The sequence below is a fragment of the Cimex lectularius genome, unplaced genomic scaffold (genome assembly GCF_000648675.2).
Source record: "Cimex lectularius strain Harlan isolate CLEC.00 unplaced genomic scaffold, Clec_2.1 scaffold525, whole genome shotgun sequence".
NCBI classification, from domain to species: Eukaryota; Metazoa; Arthropoda; class Insecta; order Hemiptera; family Cimicidae; genus Cimex; species Cimex lectularius.
Window position 1 is genome coordinate 24,354 of NW_019393039.1, and position 21,045 is coordinate 45,398.

Sequence of the window (21,045 nt, forward strand, 5' to 3'; positions counted from 1 at the left end):
GGTGCTAATAAGTCAAGTGGATCTTTTGGAGAAGGAAAAACGATTAATGTGAAAAATTGGATGACGAATTGAATATATTAATTTTCTTTAAACATTGGCAAATTTCCCAAGAATGAATGTTTCCAATGTTTGATTTTTAACAAAATTGAAAGTTAAAAAAATTAAGGCTCTTCTAATTATCACTAATTTACATATCCGCCTAGGAAGCGAGAGGATGTGTGCACGATGCACCTGGAGGAAACTCGGGGGGAAAAATAAAAAAACGGCACCTTTCAAAGTGAAATTCGGAAATGAATAATAGAAGATCGATGAGAAGTGCACCTTCACTCTTAAACGGTGGAGGGAGGCATGTCGGCAGACTTTCTTCCCTGTGCGAGGAGTCAGAGGGTCATAGGTGATGGGGTCGGCGAGAGTTCCGCGTTATGCAGCTATCACTTTCGATGCCTTGTCCATTGTTGGCACTTGCTTTAAAAAAATACCTTTCCCCAAATGCAAATAGTAAAATATTATTCAAACATGATTATATTTTTTCAGACCAGATAGAACAGACTAGATAATTTTGTACCATTTTTTATCGATAGTCAACAATATTGTTCAATGCCAACTTGTAGTTTTATTTTTCTTAACAATTTACTGTTTTAAATTTAATTACTTTACTTTTGGTATATCCTTTGAGTATTAAAAAATAAAATCATTAAAGTAAACGAAAGGGGGTGAAAACGAAAGAAGGTGGGGTGAGTATGGGTATGAGTGAGGATTTTTTTTATAGTTATCCTTGAATATTTCAATATTCAAAATGATTTTGATCTTACTAATTTATTTACAAATATCCCTGTTAAAAAATGTACTAAACAAATAAAACAAAAAAAATTGTAAACCTCTATTTTCATATACTCAATTAATTTCTTTTTTTTAAATAATTTTATTTAATATTTTTCTTAAGAATTAAAAATTTTTTTTAAAGTTAACCTTGAATATTTCAATATCCCTGTTAAAGAATGTACTAAACTAATAAAACAAAAATTTATGAAGATCTCTACTTACATATGCCAAATTAATTTATTTTAGTTTTTATTACTTTTATATTTATTCATTTTTTAAAATGTTTTTCTCAACAATTAAGGATTTTTTTAAAGTTATCCTTGAATATTTCAATATTGAAAATGATTTTGATCTTAATAATTTATTTACAAATAGCACTGTTAAAGGATATAATAAACTAATAAAACAAAAATTTTTGAAGAGCTCTACTTACATATGCCCAATTAATTAATTTTATTTTTTATCACGTTTATTTTTATTAATTTTATTTAATATTTTTCTTAACAATTAAGGATTGCTTTTTAAGTTATACTTGAATATTTCAATATTGAAAATGATTTTGATCTTTTTGATTTATTTACAAATCTCCCTGTTAAAGAATATACTAAACTAATAACACAAAAATTTATGAAGATCTCTACTTACATATGCTCAATTAATTTATTTTATTTTTTATTATTTTTATTTTTATTCATTTCATTTAATGTTTTTCTTAACAATTAACTCTTTTTAAATGTAATTATATTAATTTCGGTATAATCATTGAGTATTAAAAATAAAAATATTAAATTAAACGAAATGAAAAAGGTGGGGTGAGTATTGGTATGAATGGGGATTTTTTGTAAATTATCTTTGAATATTCCAATTTTCAAAAATGATTTTGAAATTACTAATTTATTTACAAATATCTCTGTTTAAGAATGTACTAAACAAATAAAACAAAAATTTAAGAAAATCTCGACTTACATATGCCCAATTAATTTATTTTATTTTTATTACATTTATTTTTATTCATTTTTTAAAATATTTTTTTTAACAACTAAGGATTTTTATGAAGTTATCCTTGAATATTTCAATATTGTCAAAAGAATTTGACGCGCAAATTAATTTATAATTTAAATAATAACACTTTTACAATTCATGTCGAGATATGTGTTTGGAACACTTTTAACTTGATGATGAGCGTTTAATCCTCGAAACCCGGATCGTTGTAAACTGAACAAGAAATTTTGTAAAGATTAAATTAAAATGTTAAAGGAGGTATTTTTTACGAATGTTCTTTTAAACTGATTATTTAAAAAAATACAAAGAAAATATAGTCAATAGTATTTATATATTCAAACTATTTTTGTAACAAATTACTTGCAATCGAGTGAAAGTAACTTTCCAAATTCTCCAGCTTATCTTCGTCTATGAGGATGTTTCTTTTATTATTATTTTTTCTTTTTTTTTTTAAATATATTTGTAGAGTAGTTTTCTTAATATGTAAATTTTTTTTTGATTGTCTCTATAGCATAATAACACAAGCGATTCCTATCTGGATTATCAGTTAGGCGCGAAACTGAGCGGACCAGGATGACCAAAAGAGACCAAATAGCCAGCCTACTTTATTTGTTGTTTTTTTACTAATTTTTTTAACCTAAGCCTAGAAGTTCTAAAACTTATATAAGTTTATAATTATTCAATTAATTTTAATCTTTATGTAAGGTATTGGCTGAGATAAAAAATAGAGTTATGTAACGTATACACACAAAAAAAAATCCACCCACTTGAAATATAACTTGATTTGTTTATATTAATCAAAGTTTCATGTTTTAATCTAAGAAGTCACGATGCTCAAGTGGTTTGAGCAGCGGCGTATTGAGCCGAAGATCGTGGGTTCGAATCCCGCTCGTGACACTGACTTTTTTCTCTCAACCAATACCTTACATAAAGATTAATTAATTAAAGATGTTATTTGGTCAATCGGACCACGAAATCTAATGAGTTTATAATTATATTGAACTCCACCTAACTTGAACACACAAACATCCAAGAGTCTATTTTTTTAAAGACTTAAAAAAGTTTTAAATGAAAAAAAGAAAGAAACAATTTAGTAACAATTTTAACATAGAACTCTTGACAAAATAGCAACCAGACTTTTTTTTAGTTCTAAGGCTACAACTTCTATCTGTACCAAATTATAACGAACTTCCAAACAACTTGAACATCCAACAGACCAAGAGTTATCATACATTTTTTATAGACTTACGATAGGTTTAAATAAAAAACTTTTATTAAACGTTTTAGTCATAGAAAAATTGAAAAAAAACAAAAAAAAAAAAACAAGCAAACGAATCGCTGAACATGGCGAAAATGACAGACCAAAGCAGCAAAATTATGCGGATCAGGATGACCATAATTAGCGATAATTAGCAGGTTTTTTTCTTGGATTGATTTTTCTTTTCTTTTTTCTTTTGTTTAATCTGAGCCTAGAAGACCTGCAAATTATAAAGGTTAAAACAAACTCCAGGCAACATCCAAACATCCAAGGGTCATCGCACATCATTCATTTTTTTATACTCAAAAATTTTAAATGAAAGAAGTTCCATTTACCAACAGTTTTAGTCTTAGAAAACTTGACAAAATAACAAGCAAACCAATGAAACTGGCGAAATGCTGAAACGTGTCTGACAGATCAAAGCAGCGAAACTCAGCGGATCAGGATGATCATAAACAACCAATTTACCGTATTATTTATCTTGACTTTAGTTACTTTTTTATTTTTTTTTAATTCGCTTGCACTAAGTTAATAATTATAACGAATTCTAGCAAATTTGACAGACAAACATGCAAAGAAATATCATCGTAGATTTACATACGTCAATTTTTTTTAAAGACATGTCTTCTAAAATTATGAAGATAAAAAGTAAGCACCATAGTTCATACTTTAGGCTTAGATAAAACAAAATTCAAGCAAAGATAAATAATTGGATAATTTCTGATCATCAGGTCCGAAGAGTTTCGTTGGTCTGTTCTCACTTTCATTTTATACCGATTTTTTTTTTCTATGACTGTCGGTTTATCCAGTTTTCTGTCAATTTTTTCCTTGCTGAACTGTTGAAAATCTCACGAGCTTTTACTTTCATTTGCTTTTTTACAAAATCACTAGCCTGCAAGATTTCCTAACACTTGTGGTATAAAATTTTTAAAAAAATTGTATTTCATATCATCAATAAATGTAATTATAGATAAAGGAATAAAACTACAGCCGTTGAGTAAAATTGAAATAAAGTATCTTCCCTAATAATTTGCTGGAGCCGTGAGGAGCGGTCAAGAATGAGATAGTTTAGAAAAATACCTTTTCATTTTTTGCCGACGTTTCGGCCTTTATTCCGGTCATCTTCAGGACATAAAGTGTGGTGCTATTTAATAACTACTTCATGGTTCATCACTCTGCTGACCTCACAGGAAATCTCACAGTGAAATTATTCATTAGAAGTGTAACAATAAATAATTCAATTAATTAAGGTTTTTAGTTGAGATAAAATGTCAGTGTCACGAGCGGGATTCGAACCTACGACCTCTTTTATAGAAATTTGGACCATTCATCGTGTCTCTTCAATCCACTAAGTGAGAAAAAATCCTTTTACTCTCCGAGATGCAATGGTTCTTAAAAATACGATGCGAGCAAATATACCTCAATTTTGTACCATGAAAACCAATTTTGTACCATGTTAACGAATTGTGTTACTAATACAACACAAAAATAAAGGAAGATGTTTTTCACTTTGTGTCTGAGTACTCGATTTTGTCAGAATATCGCCTTCTGCACCTGGCTGTTCCTAGCCTTTCCCGCGTTGTATTGACATGGCATAAACTAACCTAATCTAACCAGTCCTGAACCAAGAATAATCTAACCTATACTCTAAGTCTGCTTAATGTAACATCGCGTCCCTAACTTAACATAACCTTAATAGCACCTAATATAACCTAAAGCGTCCCTAACCTACATAAATTGACATTTCAATTGATCTTAGGGAAGGTAATTTTACAGAGAAATAGAGTATACTTTGAGGTTAGGAATTTATTTCTTGAAGGGTATTCTGCTTAACGCAGAAGGATCTATTGTAGGGTAGACATGTATAAAAGTAATTAAATTTTTTATAACTCGTCTCGACTTCTATAACCCTACGGAACCTAACCTAACCCGTCCCTACTCTAACCTAACATAACCTTAATAGCACTTAATAAAACCTAACGCGTCCTAACCTACATAAATTGACAATTCAATTGATCTTCGGGAAGGTAATTTTACAGAGAAATAGAGTATATTTTGGGGTTTACGAATTTATTTTTTGAAGGGTCTTCTGCTTAACGCAGAAGGATCTATTGTAGAGGAAACATGTGTAACAGATATTAAATTTTTTATCACTCGTCTCGACTTCTATAACCCTACGAAACCTAACCTAACCCGTCCCTACTCTAACCTAACATAATCTAACCTAAACCGTCCCTAACTCTAACATTTCTTTTAATTTGTTTTCACTTTTATCTTTCAATTTAATTACCTCCCGACAGAAGGATTGTTATCCATGTCGTATTGTACAAAAATTCATCCTGATATATTGATTAAAAAATGTTTTGAGAAAATCAATATGGCAAGTCGTTATAATAATTATTGAAAAGAAGTTCAATTAATACTGAGGCAGAAGGTACAAAAAGCCAGAATGTTGCAGTGGCTCTCCCTAGTATCCCCATACTCAGACAGATATCTGTAATTAAAAAGGACTTTTTGTTATATATAATAAAATAATATTTATTAATTTGTTGAAGTCGTGAGGAGCGCTCAAGAATGAGGTAGTTTAGAAAAACACCTTTTTCATTTTTTTACCAACGTTTCGACCTTTCGGGTCATCTTCAGAGAATAAAGTCTGGCGCTATTTGTTGTGTTGTTATATTAGTCGAAACATCGGTAAAAAAATGAAAAAGGTGTTTTTTTAAACTACTTCATTCTTGACAGTTCCTCACGACTCCAACAAATTATTAAACAACCGGTCACGGTTAAAAAACACATGTAATAATAAACGTAGAACTTTATTATTTGGCTTTATAAAAATTTATATGTACATCTTAAATAGCATTTTTTCCAATCAACATATGTTCAGTGGTTTATACATTTATGTTTAGTGGTCTAATTGACCAAATTATTTTTTTCAATTAATTATTCTTTTTATGTAAGGTCCTGGTTGAAATGAAAAAGTTAGTGTTACGAGAGGGATTCGAACCCACGGCCTTTACGATAGCTCAAAGAGCAGCGGCGTGATGAGCCGATCGAATCCAGCTCGTATCAGTAACTTTTTTTTCTCAACCAAGACCTTACAGAAAAATAATAATTAATTGAAATACGTTTTATAATTAACCCAGGTCCTGAAGCTGACACGGATAAAGGTCGAAACGTCGACAAAAAAAATGAAAAAGGTGTTTTTCTAAATTATTATACGATCGGTCACTAAAAAACACATGTAATAATGAACGTACAACTTTATGATTTTTTTTGTATAAATTAAATAAGAGGTAAGTGCAAGATATTTTCTTGATGCTAAAGACTTACTTTTGGTTTTTATTAAAAAGCCGAAACGAATTTGATCAAAACAGCGAGAATAGGCGGCCCGGAGGTTTTAATGTCTTCAAATCCTCTAGAAAAATTATATTTTTGATAAGTTTACTATGTGAATGAACCGGAAACGCTTCTGACCGGTAGCGACCGCTAAAATGAAATCATCACTGAAGAAGCGTGAAGCCGAGGGCGTGTGAACTAGAATATTGCGTCTCGCAAATCCTTACATTTCCGATTTCCGTTTTGTTATTAGCGCGCTTTCATTACGTTGCGTAAAAGTGAGTTTAATGAGGAAAATTTCATCACATAATAGCAACGGTAGCAAGTCTGGCTGGAAGCAGAAACCCACACAGAGGATGGAAGACAAGAAGGGCAAGGTCAGGAAGAGAAAGCAATGTTACATCATAGAAATCCCAAATTACCTCCCGATAAAAAGAGCGTCTTGATACGATCATGTTCGGACGAAACGACTTTTACGGTTTAAAAAAGAATAATAAAATAAGTAGACCTGTAATTGAGCACTTTCACCCTCGACTGACCTCATCATTGTAGTACTGACACCCCGGCCGGTGTTAATTTTTACTAAAACTTCTAAACACGCCCAAAGGCTGGAGGTATTGTCAGTTTATAGGGTTAATTTGCTAATTTTCTGCTCTGTTCACTAGTTGTTCCGGTCCAGATTCTTGAGAATCGATTAAGCCGAAGAAAGCATTCGACTGAATCAACTTAGTAATGCTGTTTGACGTACGATGTGTTTGATAATTACGACTTATTTTGCTATTCCGTCAAGCACTTTTAAAATGATTAATTACATAATACATTATAATTGCCAGGTAAGTTGCATAAGACTAGTAAACGTTGTGGGGTAAAAAAATTAAAATTAAATTTAGATAAAACTAATCAATTTCAAATTCGATATTGCTTAGACTAACTTAAAAAAAAATCAGACGACGTTGATGAACGCCCACAATATTCGCTATTTCTCGATGTAAATTTGGAATAAGCTCTTTAATTCACGGTAATAAATTACTTCATACACCAAAATTCATTCACACTACCCCAAAGTAGTTGATATTCCTCAAGACGATTTGAAAAAACTCCCTTCATTCACGCTAATAAATTACATTTACCACCAAAATTCATTTACAGAACACCGAGTACTCAATATTCCTCGATATAATTTGGGAAAATTCCCTTCATTCACGCTAATAAATTGCATTCACACTACTTTCGAGTAGTCTATATTCCTCGAAGTTATTTTGGATAAATCCCTTCATTCACGCTAATAAATCACATTTACACACCATAATTCATTCAAAGTACCCAATATTCCTCGAGATAATTTGAGAAAAGTACCTTCATTCTCGCCAATAAATGGCATTCCCGCTACCGCAAAGCAGTCTATATCAGTCCCTTCATTCACGCTGATAAATTCCAGTCACACACTTCAATTCATTCAAACTACCCTTACTCGGTTTCCTCGAGGTAATTTGGGATATGTCACACAATCCAAGTTAATAAATTACCTCCACACTACCCCAGCGTAGTCCACATTCCTCGGGGTAATTTAGGATAATCCCTTCATTTACGTTAATAAAAAACATTCACACACCGCAATTCATCCACACTAGCCCAATGTAGTCCATATTCCTCGGAGTAATTTAAGATAAATCCCTTCATGCACGCTAATAAATTACATTCACACACTTCAATTCATTCACACTACCCTTACTTGGTACTCCTCAAGGCAATTGGGCATATGTCACACTATCCAAGCTAATAAATTATATTCACACTACCCCAGCGTACTCCACATTCCTCGGGGTAATTCTGTAATAAATCCAACCATTCACGCTAATAAATTACATCCAATCACCACAATTTATTCACACTATTTCAGTGTAGTCCACATTCCTCGGGGTAATTCTGTAATAAATCCTTCCATTCACGCTAATAAATTACATTCACACACCACAATTCGTTCTCTCTACCCCATAGTAGTCCATATTCCTCGGGGTAATTTGGGATAAATCCCTTCATTCACACTAATAAATTACACCCACATACGACAATTCATTCACACTACCTCAGTGTAGTTCATATTCCTCGCGGTAACTTGGGATAAATCCCTTCATTCTCGCCAATAAATTACATTCACACACCACAATTCATTCTCTCTACCCCATAGTAATCCATATTCCTCGGGGTAATTTGAGATAAATCCCTTCATTCACGCTAATAAATTACATCCACACACCACAATTCATTCCCTCTACCCCATAGTAGTTCATATTCCTCGCGGTAACTTGATATACAATATATGATATATTGATCAAGCAAATATTTTATATACAAAAATCCTTTATTAGTAAAGTTAGTAATTAAATTGAATTTTTTGCTGGATAAATAATCGTAGTGTCATCATCGTAAATATTTTCCAATAAATTTTAATAAATCGTTAATGTTAATAAGAGAAAAAAAGATAGGGCTTAAAGCTGATCAGCTGTGGCACCCCATATTTAATTGATAATCGTGTAATACTGCAAGGATCAAATTTAAGTAGGCAGTATAATTTTATAATGGTCTCATTTGTCAAATTTTTTCAAATTATATTCTGGTTGCTATTGCTTTCGATGGGATGAAATTTGATGTTTTTTCCTGAAGAATCACTGCTTATTTTGTCCAAAAAGTAAAATTATCACCACGGTAGTAATTCAAAATTTAGTATATCGGAAAAAAGTAAAAATATTTCTATTTTCTAGGCATGTTTGACAATATTAAATATTGTAAAAAAAATCAAGACTAAGGCAAATTTGAAAGAAAGTAAAGGACTCAGTACCTTCATTAGTTATTCCATAGCCAGAAATTGAAAACTATTTCTCATGATTTACACTAAACATTATGGTTTAAATATTTTAATATAGCAAGCACATGTACATATATGTTAACCATGTAAATTATAATAAATATTTTCGAAGTCCTGATGAAAGGATTCCTTGAAAGCTTGACGAAAGAAGCTGAGTTGTTCACTAAATTCGACCTATTCCTGGCTTTTTTATACAATTATTATGTTAAGGCATTTATTATTTATTTAATTTATGCAGTTTTTGTAGTTGTAATAGTAGAGGTTATATCTTGTTTTATTTACAAGAATTTATTTTTATTTTTACATTAGCTTCCTTTGTTTGTCCATCTGTCTCTCTCCGCTCTCTGTCCTCTCTTTCTTTCTCTCTCTCTCTCTCTCTCTCTCTCTCTCTCTCTCACACTCACTCTCCCTCCCACTCTCTATATAAATACGAATGTATTCATTAACGCGAATGCTTATTCCTAATTACGCTGAGGAACAGCAATCTGGTGTAGTGTGAATGTAATTTATTAGCATGAATGGTATAGCTTATCCCAAATTATCTCGTGGGATATCGAGTTCTCTGGGGTAATTTGGATCAAATTTATTAGCGTGAATGGAGGACTTAGCCCAAATCACCCCGAAGAATACCATGTATTCTGGGGCAGTGAAAATGAATTGTGGTGTGTGAATGTAATTTTTTAGCGTGAATGAAGGGATTTATCCCAAATTACCCCGAGGAATATGGACTACTATGGGGTAGTGTGAATGTAATTTATTAGCGTGGATGAAGGGATTTATCTCAAATTACACCGAGAAATATGAACTACACTGAGGTAGTGTGAATTGTGGTGATTGGATGTAATTTATTAGCGTGAATGAAGGGATTTATTACAAAATTACCCCGAGGAATATGGACAACTATGGGGTAGAGAGAACGAATTGTGGTGTGTGAATGTAATTTATTAGCGTGAATGGTTGGATTTATTACAAAATTACCCCGAGGAATGTGGACTACTATGGGGTAGTGTGAATGTAATTTATTAGCTTGGATAGTGTGTCATATGCCCAATTGCCTTGAGGAGTACCGAGTGAGGGTAGTGTGAATGAATTGTGGTGCGTGAATGATATTTATTAGCGTGAATGAAGGGATTTATTCCAAGTATCAAAATTCATTATATGATTTTCTTTAAAAAAACAAACAAGATTTGAACAAATATAAAATTATTTTACATTCGTGCAGAAAAAATGTTCAATTGTTTCTACAAACTTCGTCCTTTTGTAACTAAAGTAGAATAGTTAGGTGTATTACTGGGCCAACTTTTAAACTTTAATTTTCAGATCAAAGCATTTGTAAATAAAATTTGAATTTTTTTTTCAAATTTCGAATTCTTAGAAATGTTTTGTCTTTATCCGCTCTAATAAAATCAGTTTATTTTGAACACAATTCTTATTATGTTATGTGATGAACTAGCAAGCCCCAAAAGCCATTCAAAATTGTCTTATGTAAATAATTCTAAATAAACAACACAAATTTATTATACAAGAAATTTTAAATTTAAAACAATTATTTTTACAATTTTCATGCCTTTATATGTTAAAATTTGAATTATTTCATAAATCCTTAAAATTATATCACACAAGATTTAACTATTGGCATGATTTACCTAAAGTAAATACAATTAAATAATTTTTTTAACAGGGTAAATTAAATATATTTAGGAAAATATTAACAAAATATCATTAGTTTTAGAAATTTAGTCAGTCACAAAAAAATTATACATTCATGATTTGACCCAAGAGATTAAGTTTGCCAAAGTCTTTTTTCTCTAAATTATTATATTTTACTTGTTTTATTATAATAAAAAGACGATGTTAATTTCACAACTCCTCCTGTCCCATATATAAACTTGTGGAAAGCAAGCTGTAATGGAAGAATAAAAAATTATTTATTAATTTTTTTTTTCATTCGACATTGATTCCAAAAAAACTGTATTATATTTTTTATTTTCCATTATGGCGATATAAAAATTTATTGTCATTATATATAACTTTAAAAAAATGAAGGTGAATCAAGAGCAACTTGAACGAATTGTTAAATACAACTGTAATTGTAAGAAAAATATTTTTTTAATTTAAAAAAGTTTACAATTACTTAACAATTAATTACCTATATTGTTTAAGCATTTTTAAATCCGTTGCAAAAAAAAGTGAATATTCGTTGTTTACCCTTAGTTCTTATATTTTTACAAGAAATTTTTCTAAATTAAAACTTTTAAAGGATTAAATTTAAAAGCTGAACGTTTTAGGTTTTTAATTAAAACATTGCAAACTTAGGAAAAAAAAAGAAATAATATTTTTGATTCCTTTCGTCAAAATTAGTGGTTAAAACTGCACAATAAAATTGCAGACATATTTATGCTGTTTTGTATGCATATTATCAACATATTTTAAAAATGCTCTTTTTTAAATTTTTCGAGAGGAAACGTTTCAATCTGTTAACATCCAAAATTTTAATTAATTAAATTTAACTAAGTTCTATTGTCTCCATTTGAACAGGTTTAACCTTTTTTACATATAATAAAACTATTAAAGTCAGTTTTTTATTATTATGAAAATTATTGTGGCTAAATTAAAAGTGGTTTTTGAGTAATAAATGGAAATCAGAATAAGAACATTATAAAAATACTACTTTATTAAAGTAGATGATATACATAACTGATTTTTTCATAAATATTACATATTTAACAAATAAATTATCTTATGACTTTAAAACATTTTGAAAAAAAAATTAAAGGATAAAAAAATTTTAATTTTAATTTTGGCACGTTGACTGTACAGACATTTTTTTTTTCAAAAATTCAACAGCCCAGTCTAAATGAAATTATACGCCATTAGCTGGCCGTCAGATGGAAAATCGTGTCGATTTTCAGCCTGTTGTTGTTGTAATATTCTGAAAGTTGTTTTACACTGCCGTAAGTGTCCGCCCGTGTCGCTTTGCACATTTTGAGCTGCTGGGCCTCCAGGGTGAGGTCGCAGTCGACGACGTGGAAAACGTGGACCATCCCGAGATCCACGGAACGGAAAATGGTCGTGTTAGCAGCCGTGGCGATGAATTTGTCAAACAGGTCGACATCCTCTTTACCCCAGCCTTTGATGTCCGTGTTGAAACCGCCAACCTGGGAACGAAAATTGGGTAAATTTGGCTAATAAATTGTTCACGTAGGGATTTGGTACATCCTATACTGCCATAATTGGCTTATCCACACTTTTTTGTACTACCGAGGACATAAATCTTACTATGCCAAACACACACAACTTTTGCATGCTCATCTTAAAGCAACGCGTACAGGATGGTTCCAGAAATTCCAAGGAGGAACTTTTACCTGGGACAACATGATATACCTTTTTTTTCTTTCTCACGTATTTGGCCATTACAGTGCTTGGAAAAAAGTATTTGGGCATAATTTGTTCACGTAGCGTGGATTTGTTTGCATGCTCGGACTCTATGATCTGCAAACCCTGTAGTAAACTGATAACCACCTCGTTTAGGAAATATTGTTGGCTTTTAAATCAGAAATTAATCATCGATAATGTTTATGCAAATTCCAGTTCATTGCGACATTATTAAAAACGATAGTGCTCATGAAAAAGCTAAAGAATCAACTCTATGGTATGCTATGGATAAACGTAATTTAAAAGAAAATTTCGACAGATCCTTCCAGATAAAAATAACAAGACATGAAAGAATTTTTAAAAAAACCACAGAAAGCAATAGATAAAAATACTGACGGATATAAAATATAACGTGGTATGGGATCAGAAATTACAGGCTCAATTGTCTCATAGCGAAATTTCTAGCCGTCGCACTTTCAATTTTCCCAAGCTGTGATCTTCCTAAAATTGAATTAAAAAGAGAGAGATGAATTTATTCTCAGACAGCCAAGCAGCACTGCAGGCCGTAGACTTCACCCTAAACTCAAAGCTCTCCTGGGAACGGCAAACTTTTCTCTAACGCACTGAAAAAAAAAAAAACCAGTCAGCTAACCCTGATGGGTGTGCCGGATCGGGACATGATAGAAAGGAATGAACGGGTTGGCCAACTTGCAAATGAGCAACCATCGTACTTTTTGCATCAGAAGGGAAAAATGTCATTCCCAAAATAATATAAAAGATGCACTAAACAAACATATAAAGATAGAAATGGTTACAACTGGATGAACTCGAGACAGAAGCCTGCGGAATTTGTCATAGGAATCCGGAAAACTTACTTTAAAAGTACATTCACACACCAGATTTCACATTCACATGTCACATGACATTACAAGTCAATCACATTACCCAAGAATATTCGACATTCCTTGCAGTAAATACTGACAAGCCCTACCATTCACGCTAATAAATTCGTTCACAACACCCAAAAGTAGTTTATATCCTTTCGGGAAATTGTGATTATGCCACCCATTGAAGCACAGAAAATACATTCCTACTACCCCAGAGTAGACTATATTCCTTGAGGTAATTTGGGACAATTCTCTTCACCCACGCTAATAAAGTACATTCNTGCGATTCCTACGGATAATGGGAGATAAGCCACACCATTCACGCTAATAAATTATATTCCCACTATCCCAGAGTACTCGCCATTCATACGGGAAATTAATTGGGGATAAGTATTTACGTGGATAAATACATTAGTTTCAACAAATAACTCATATCACTTACATAAAAGTGCAAAGATGCAGAAAAAAATAAGTATGGGTTGCAAATTATTATTAAATTACATATCCTATGAATGAACAGTGAAAATATTTTTGTTATGTTAGTGTTATTACATGTTAGCGTTAACTTTGTGATGTTTAGTTGTAAAAATTATGAATCGCCAGGTTTGGCCATCATTTGTAAGATATATTATTTATGCTGTATCAAATAATCAATGGTAGCAAGTTGTTAAGTTTTACCCGTGAGAGGGTATATTATATTATTATAAATATATAATGAAATAAAAATAAAATATACCTTTAAGAGGTCTGATTTGTAAACACTTCCAATTCCGAAACCATATTGCCTCCAGTATCCAGTGACATCCGTAAAATTGAAATGGCTCGGTGAAATTTTCTTGTTGTAAACAATTTCAGGATCGTATTCGCTATAAACGATGGGAAAATAGACCGATTTTCCTCTGACCGTGTTAGTCCGAATTCTCCTCAAACACTCACTCTTAAACACTATGTCGACATCGATAAAAAACAACAAGTCCCTCGGCTCGCTGACTTGCGAAGCACCGATTGAAAGAGCGTTAGCTCTCGAAAAATTGTCAAACACCGGTACGGCAACTATTCTAGCGTAGGAATATTTATTTTGAAGAGATTTAATAGAGTCTAATACGTTTTGAACTGTGTTTTCTTTATCGCTCGGAAACAAGACGACGATCAGTGCAACGTTTTCGTTATTTTTAAGACAGACGTCTTCGAAATTTGAAATGAACCTTCTAAACACTTCAAAACGGCCGGAAAGGGGCAGTATGAAATTGATTAATTTGTCGTTGATCCTTTTCGAATCCCCTTCGGCCGAGGGGAAAATGATCGAAGGCAGGTTCTCGCTGATTTTCATCAATCCCATTTCGAAAGTTTCTTTGATTCCGGATGGGTTTCTCTTCGTGCCTTCTCGCTCCTGACCCGGCGGGACTTCTTCTCCTTCGTAGACTTCGCGAAAAGCCATTTCTGCAAATGAACAAAACTAGGTTAAAAATGAACATTTGTGCCGTTTATCGTATGAAACCTGCATCACCGGTGAATTGCTGTTGCAAGTAAGCGTGCCTGCGGACCGGAACAGTCATCTTTCGGCCCCTGTATTTTTTAAATACGAGAAGCATGTCGAGAATGTAGTCAGAACCGAAAACAGGGTTCATCCTGTGATAGCCGTACAATAATTCTTTGAAGTCTATCACCCTTCCACGTTCTTTTGAATACATATTTATTATCTCCATCACCTAAAAAACAAACAATAACAAAACAAAAAAACAAAATTAGTTAATACGATACTCACTTCTCGAATGACATCGTCTAATCCTTCCTTGAGAGAAGCATCGATTTTTCTTCTTGGGTTGGCACTTAAAGCAGAAAACTGAGATCTCTGAATAAACTCCCAATGAATAATTTCGGCTTCACTCCGTATCACTGATTTACTAAGTCCTGGAGGTTGCCCTAGAAAACCATAAAATAATGATATACGCAAATATTATATCGTTAGAATACTGATTACTGATTTATATAAGCTCAAATCTGCACATACACGCGTGTACAGAGTTGAGCTTATCACTTCACGAGCTTTTGTACTTTACGATAAACTACCGGCATCGAGAATCACCGGGGCGGACCTCGAGGTGGGCTCCTGGTGCTATCGACAGCCACACAGTTGATGTGGGGTGGAGAAGATTCCATCATCACCCTTTACACCTATTATACACTAACTTAACTAGTAGTTGATAGAGAACTCAATATTCCGCGATCGACCGTCTCTCAGCATTCACGCTAATAAGTACATTCACCCACAACGCACACTAGGGTAGACATCAATATCAGTGCTGTAAATTGTTTCATGCAACAATCCGAACTCTCATATCGGGTGGCGTCTATATAGAGCATCCTTCAATTAGGGCAAAGTTGTTGAAGATGGATACTGCGGACAATTTGGTGTCTTTTAGTAAAAACTTTGACTTCTTAAAACTACTGAACACTGCTCAAAAACAGTTGTTTATTATTGTTATTTTATTATTAAGTAGAGTCGCTCAAAACGCAAAACATTCTATGTAAATTTCTAAGTTGTGTACTTAGTATGGCATGAGTATAGTAATATTCCTGAGGAAGACTGTAGGAAGATTTTTTTTTTTTCAAAGTTGAAAACTATATGAAGGGATTAATCTGGACGGTCAGACAGATAAAAGCACTCTTAGACTCCAGAAGTTCCAACTATACTAGTCTATAAATTGCCTGCTAGGCCTAGGAGAAGGAACAGGATGACCAGCGAGCCAGAGAAGAGGCGGCCCTCTAACCTATGGGACCGGAACAGCAACTAGGCAGAATGCGCTAAAAAAAAATAATAAAAAAATAACTCAAGCACTGAACTAAAGCACCAGGAGTGAGGCAACTATGATGAACCAAGATTTTATAAAAATTTGAAGTGCGCAAAGAGGCACCGAAGAAACTTTTGTAGCCAACAGTGATCTAAATCATAGGGATTCCACAAAAGACCTATACAGATCGCAGTAGAGTAAAGGTTGAAGTTGAGGTTGTCAGGAGAGAGAACAGTCATGCCATCGACAAATACAAAGGTTATAGAATTGCGGTGAAAGTGAGTAGAGGGTGTAAAGTGGTGCCAGTATAATTCCTCGAGGAGCATCAGCAGTGATAGAAAAAATAGCAGTTATAGAGAAATCTCGAGCTACATGAAAGTACCAATTGAATAATAGTAGAAAATGAGGTATATGCGGAAGAAAGTATACTCTTAAGTTAGTTTTGTACCCAACAGTGGTCTAAATCACAGGGATCCCACAATAGACCTATACAGATCAGTAGAGTAACGGTTGAAGTTAGGAGTCGGTTAGGAGAGAACAGCCATGTCATCGGCGAATAGAAAGGTTATAGCATTACGGTGAAGGTGAGTAGAGGGTATAAAGTGGTGCCAGTGTACTTCCTTGAGGAGCATCAGCAATGATAGAAAAAATAGCAGATATAGAGAAATCTCGAGCAACATGATAATGCCAATCGAATTATAATACAAAGTGAGGTAGTATGCGGAACAAAGTATACTCTTAAGTTAGTTTTGTAGCCAACAGTGGTCTAAATCATAGGGATTCCACAATAGACCTATACAGGTCAATAGAATAAAGGTTGAAGTTAGGAGTCGGTTAGGAGAGAGAATAGACATGCCATCGGCGAATACAAAGGTTTATAGTAGATGAGGCAGTGAAGATGAGTAGAGGGTATATAGTGATGCCAGTCTACTTCCTTGAGGACCATCAGCAATAATAGAAAAAAACCCAGCATATATAGAGAAATTTCGTGCCTAATGAAAGTGACAATTGAATAATATTTTTAGAATAATAATGAATAATATTTTTTCCTCACTGAAGATGACGTAATCCAAAATGAGTTTGAGTGGTATCTAAGACGGCGAGAAAGTAGACAGACCCGGTGAGGGATCAAGTGCCGATCGTGTTAAACTGGTCAATGTTTAGCCAGGATAGTTTGTAAGTCCATGAAGTTTTTTCGGAGGATCTACGGAAGAGGTCAACACAGAGAAAAACCAGAGAAAAACTTCCCTTTTGTTTTCGCCGAGTTTTCGACAGTTTTTATACTGTCATTTTCAGGGCCTGTTTTATTGTCATCTAAAAAACAACAATTAAAAACATGAAAAAACAAATTGCACAAAAATTAAAATATCTTACTTAAACCTTAATGAGGAAATAAAAAGTCATAGTGTTTTTGTTTATTTCCCCATTAAGGTTTAAGTAAGATATTTCAATTTTTGTGCAATTTGTTTTTTCATGTTTTTAATTGTTGTTTTTTATATGACAATAAAACAGGCCCTGAAGATAACAGTATAAAAACTGTCGAAAGCTCGGCGAAAACCGAAAGGAAGTTTTCTCTGGTTTTTCTCTGTGTTGACCTCTTCCGTAGATCCTCCGAAAAAACTTCATGATTCCAGCACCTGCTGGAAATAACCCAGCTCATCGTTACATTTGTAAGTCTATGTTTGACTGGTATACAGTTATGTTACTCGGCTAAGTTAGACTGTATTGGCTTTTAGCTCTGTTAATCTTAAGGTTGTAGAGGGTCAATCAAAGGAATGTCTCACTTTTAGGATAGTACAATGCCCCTTGATATACGTTTTCTTAACGCGAGGTCAGTTCGGCGTTTTATGAGTTTAATAGCTTTAATTTTTGGCTGTATTGTCAGTTTGCATCTTCTGCAGATGGTGGAACAACTCAAGTTTTAGGTTTTTTGACGATATCACTGACACTCTACAAACGTTGGAGTGAAAGAGTGAAATAAATAAGAAGTGGAAAGATGAAAGGTGAGAGACAGAGAGAGAGAGAGAGAGAGAGAGAGAGAGAGAGAAAGACTGAGTGGATGAAATGAAAAAGAATGATACAGGGAAGAGCGAGAAAGAAAAGTAATTAAGAAAAGAGAGAGAAAGAGAGAGACAAACAGCCAGAGAGATGATATACAGAGCTAGGGAGAAAGAGAAAGAGAGATAAAGAAAAATAAAAAAGATAAAAAAGAGAGAAAAAGAGAGAGAGCCAGGAAGAAAGAGAAAAGGAGAGAAAGAAGGAAAGAAAGAAACAGAAGGATATAAAAAAGTATGAAAGAAAAGGCAAATAGACACTCAATTAGATAGATAGTTATAAAAATAAAAAGAGAGAAGTGAGAAAGAGAGAAAAAGTGAGAGAGCTAGGGAGAAAGTGAAAAGGAGAAAAAGAAGAAAAGAGTGATACAGGAAGATATAAAAAAGTATGAGTGAAAAGACAAATAGACACTCAGTTAGATAGATAGTTATAAAGATAGAGTTATAAAGGTAGAGAGAAGGGAGAGAGAGCCAGGGAGAAGGGGGAAGGAGAGAAAGAAGGAAAGAGAGAAACAGAAAGATATAAAAAAGTATGACATAAAAGACACTCAATTAGATAGATAGTTACAAAGATAGAGAGAAGAGATAAAAAGAGAGAGAGCCAGGGAGAAAGAGAAAAGGAGAAAATACTATAAGAAGAAAGTATACTCTTAACCTAAAGTCAGATTTGGCTCTCTAATACTTGCGGGATGTTCAAAATGTCATCAGTTGCTTAAATTTAACGGAGGTAGCGATGATGTCTACAACGCAATGGGTGCAGGAGTTGTGAAGTTGAAAGGTAATATGGTTTGCAGCTTGATAAGGCTGATGGGACTGTTAGGTTATCTCATGGATTTTTGGGACCTAAACCTCCCTCTGGAGGGTTTGCTGATCATACAAACGACTTTCCAAAGGTTCAGGGAATGCATGGTTTTACTACATGGTAAAAATGTGTGGTGATTAGTGACTGTCAGTCATGATTATTTGGAAATCCTGAGGTGCGGTCTGGTGTGATGTAGGTTTCACAAAAACATTTTCTTAATCGTGCCAACGTTTCGATCTTTACTGAGATCATCTTCAGGGCCTGGGATTTAAAAATATTGTTTAAATTTAACAAATACATGTATGATTGAAAAAAGTGAAATTATACATTGCAAAAAAAGTATTTTTTATATTTCATCACGATTTCAAAATAATATGATAAAAAGTTGTCGACAATTTTCGAATCAGGTTAAATTAAATTTACTTACCCAGAATTTGCGATTTTTCTAATTCAGATTGGTTGAAAATCTTCCGAGGGAAATTCGTCTGCCTAATCAGACTTTCAGTTCGTAATATTTCTCGTTCGATTTTAACAATGTCGAACTTTCTATCCTGTATCAACAATTGCTGAAAAAATTTAGAAAAATGAAAAGCTAGTAAAATATATATTTAAAACTGTACTAAAGTTTTATTTACTTCACAAAAATTGCTTCGGTTTTATACTTTAAAAATATCAATTTCCTTTATATTTGTGATAGATTAATATTATTGGACTTAATTTATACAAAAGAAAACTGAAGTTATGAAATATTTGTTAAAAAATAAAACTTTTCACGTATTCTTTCTACATTAACAAAAGTGTAGTTAGAATGAAGTTTCAAGCTTTATTTAATCATGAATCTTAATTATTTCAAATGAGGGTTTTTAATTATCTAAATAGTTTGAACAATTCATATTTCAAATTGGACAATAAATAATAAACTCGGATGACATTGAACTTAATAACATCGTAAGATTTAAACCTATAATACCAGGAAATTATGAACTACAATCTTAATATTTTTTAAAGAAAGGAGATAAAAGTTAATCATACTATAAAGTGACGTTTTCATATAAATTAATCCTCTCTGTTCCGGAGAAGATATGAAAATATTATCGCCTTTTAACTTAATTAATTTAAACCATTATCATAATGATTAGGGCATTTTTTTCCGGAATAATTAGGATCGAACCTCAATCGCCAAATTGCCGAGAAAATAATTACATGCTGAACGTTTAAAAATGTTAACTAAATTACCGTCATGTAGTTATCAATTCTATAGAGGTTTTTGTACTTTTTCACTGGATGCAGAGAAATGGCCCTGTGGATTTCCTTTCGTTTCAGGTTTCCGCTGTAAGCCTCGCTACCGCTGGAATTGTGGTACATTATTGTCTGCATCTGAAACAGAAAAAAATGTAAAAATTAACAACGTTGAATAATTAAGAACAGAATTTAACGTCATATTTCTTAAGTTCTGAAGCCAGGCTGACTTTTCATTAAGACAAATGCAGTCGACCCAGCTAAGGTTTCAAATGTCATTTCGGATTTCAGTGCACATGAATTTAAACCTAGAGTAATTATAATAAAGCATTTTATTTCAACATCAGATTGCATGTGCAATCTCCTTGCAAAACAAAAACAAATTCCCTCGCGAGTGGTCAGATTATACCTAATACATAACTAATAGGTGTCTGTGAAAATTTTCTTTAAAATGTAAAATATATTGACACTGAAAAGTAGTAAAAGTAAGTTGAAGTTTTCAAGAATTCTACTTACAGCTACGATTAAACAAAATTCTTTCGCAGAGATGTTGGCCGTTCATAAATGAAAGTGAATGGTGAAAAGAGAGAGAGAAAGAGAGAGAGAGAA

The 21,045-nt window shown here is 32.8% G+C and overlaps 1 protein-coding gene across 1 annotated transcript; it reads right to left on the reverse strand.

Moving 5' to 3' along the window:
* Positions 1-12,075: 12,075 nt before the first annotated feature.
* LOC106669252 (chondroitin sulfate synthase 1-like) lies at positions 12,076-20,593 on the reverse strand. The gene is made up of 6 exons (XM_024229848.1): positions 20,434-20,593; positions 19,625-19,763; positions 15,315-15,472; positions 15,048-15,258; positions 14,286-14,989; positions 12,076-12,445 (listed from the first exon to the last, which is right to left on the reverse strand). The coding sequence occupies exons 1-6, from the start codon at positions 20,572-20,574 to the stop codon at positions 12,161-12,163; spliced, it is 1,638 nt and encodes a 545-aa protein (XP_024085616.1). The 5' UTR covers positions 20,575-20,593; the 3' UTR covers positions 12,076-12,160.
* Between the last annotated feature and the right edge of the window lie 452 nt (positions 20,594-21,045).